The sequence below is a fragment of the Nanorana parkeri genome, unplaced genomic scaffold (genome assembly GCF_000935625.1).
Source record: "Nanorana parkeri isolate BGI_ZX_2015 unplaced genomic scaffold, ASM93562v1 scaffold420, whole genome shotgun sequence".
Taxonomy (NCBI): Eukaryota; Metazoa; Chordata; class Amphibia; order Anura; family Dicroglossidae; genus Nanorana; species Nanorana parkeri.
Genome location: NW_017306688.1, coordinates 53,759 through 55,848, shown reverse-complemented (window position 1 = coordinate 55,848; position 2,090 = coordinate 53,759). Strand labels below are relative to the sequence as shown.

At 34.6% G+C, this 2,090-nt stretch overlaps 1 protein-coding gene across 1 annotated transcript in view; it reads left to right on the top strand.

Annotated features, from left to right (window-relative positions):
• The window catches only part of ANXA9 (annexin A9), a 22,525-nt gene extending 20,758 nt beyond the window's left edge, over positions 1 to 1,767 (top strand). The window contains exon 13 of the mRNA XM_018559907.1: positions 1,686 to 1,767. Coding sequence (XP_018415409.1) covers positions 1,686 to 1,748 — 63 coding nt within the window. The 3' untranslated portion in view covers positions 1,749 to 1,767. The remainder of the gene's footprint in view (positions 1 to 1,685) is intronic.
• Positions 1,768 to 2,090: the final 323 nt, after the last annotated feature.

Sequence of the window (2,090 nt, the reverse complement as noted above, 5' to 3'; positions counted from 1 at the left end):
AGTGTTTCACTTCTCCTCTGATCCCTGCTGCATACAGAAGGGGGGAGAGCAGAGGATACAGAGGAGAAGGCCCTCTTCTCCCTGCTGGCTGAGCCCTGGCTGCACCCCTACCCCCCTGCACCTGCGCCCAAGGCGCCTCAGGTTGCCTCGCCCTTTCTACAGCCCTGATCATGGCCACTAGATGGAGCCGAGGAGCATGGGTATTTCCTTTGCTCCATCTAATGGCAGTAATGCCCTGCGAATGGCATTTGCTCAGCTATACGCTGGGCATAAGTTTTGCGTGTAGAATCTAGAGATTTTTATTTCAAGCCAATGCGTTTTTGGAGCCAGGCAGAGCCCCCTTTATCAGGGTTAAAAAACATATAATATGAATATACAGTATGTTTAAAATACGTAAAAAATTACATTTTAAAATTAATATATGAAAGAGTACAATGAAATGCTGAAATCTAAGGAAATGTAAGGATAGGTTTACTGTCCAAAAAGAAGATTAAATAAAATGTACGGTTATTGCAAATATAGTTATATAGAATATACAGATATAAAAAAATATATAGGTATGCAAGCAGAAATGTAAAACGTTTAGTTTAACTTTAACTTTAAAAAAATAAATAACACAGCATTGTAATGTTTGGAACTATTGTTTATTATAAAAAATGTTTTATCAGACCATAACTCATTTATGCTTATGCTACTAGTTACCGTACCTATTTTGTAAAAAATTTTTTACATAGAGTGAACTAATTTTAACTAAATGTTTTTACATTTCCATAAGCATACTTTCTAGATTTTTAATTGAATAATTCAATATTTCTGCATACTGGGCTAGTGACTCAAAATGTAACAAATCTATTAAACAAGCATGACAACCAACCCAAGCAGAAATCGCTGGTGTCTTGGCAATATCTATTTCACTCTAGGTAGGTTTCCTTTCAAGGGAATTTATGGTGTTTTTGTACATAATGACTTTTCTTATGTGATTAGGACTAAAAAAAATAATAATAATGTAAAATAATATGCTTATAGGTAAATTAAAAATATTGCATATTAATATTTTGCATTTTTTAACCAACAAGTGTCGCTATAGGCTCCTTTTTCATGTTTTCCAGGCTCACCTCTTTCTTCTTTCATGAGAAAAAGCCTGTTATTTACAGAGCTCAATACCGCAAACTAGAATTTACACACAAAAGTGAAATTAGTCAAATCAATGACTCGTTCTTTATCAGATAGCTCAATCTGACGTTTCAGTCAGACAAAAGAAGCCTCAAAGCAGGCAGCATTTGCTTTGCTATCTCTTTAGCTTACCCAAAGTGGGATTCCTCTTTTATGTAAGAAGAACTTTGTAAAACAAAGACTGTATATAGATAGTAAATACACAGGTTCAAAACAATTGTTTAAAAATGTATACACTTACAAAGAATTAAAAAAAACTGACCTTAAATCATTATAGTTTTCCTTCAAAATGTGTTTGCAATTAAGTAGCACCCATGGTAGTAGCAGTCAACCCAATTGCTCATTTCTCATTTAGTTTAGGAAATGAAACTTGTTTGGTTCTGGCGCAATTACAGTATTGTTTTGAAGCAGCATTTTGTAAATAAGGCTCAATGCATTAGCTTCACTCAGAAGGATATTTTTTATTTCTTTGTATTTTTCTTTAAAATGTATTTTTTTCATTTATCCATCAGAGTGATACAAAGGGAGACTACAGGTCAGCCTTGCTGCTGTTGTGCAGGGCTGAGGACATCTGAAGATACAGCTGACAAGCTATCTGGTATGAGAATCCATCAGCATGAGGATCTGTCCCGGGATGTTCGGCAGAAATACTTTTACTACCTACTTGACTACCTGGCCAAAAAGGATCGTGTTATTCTGTACACATCAAACAATGTTCTACGCTACTCCAAAGTGTGATGTGCTCAGTTACTTTTCCATTAAAATAATATTTCATAAGACCTTTTTTTTTCGCTAGTTCTTTCAGAAATGGGATTGTAGATAAACTTAGACATAATAAGTCCTCATACTTATATTATTTCTCATGTTTACAAATACCATATGCATTATAACACACTTGTGAGAACCAAAGCCTAGAT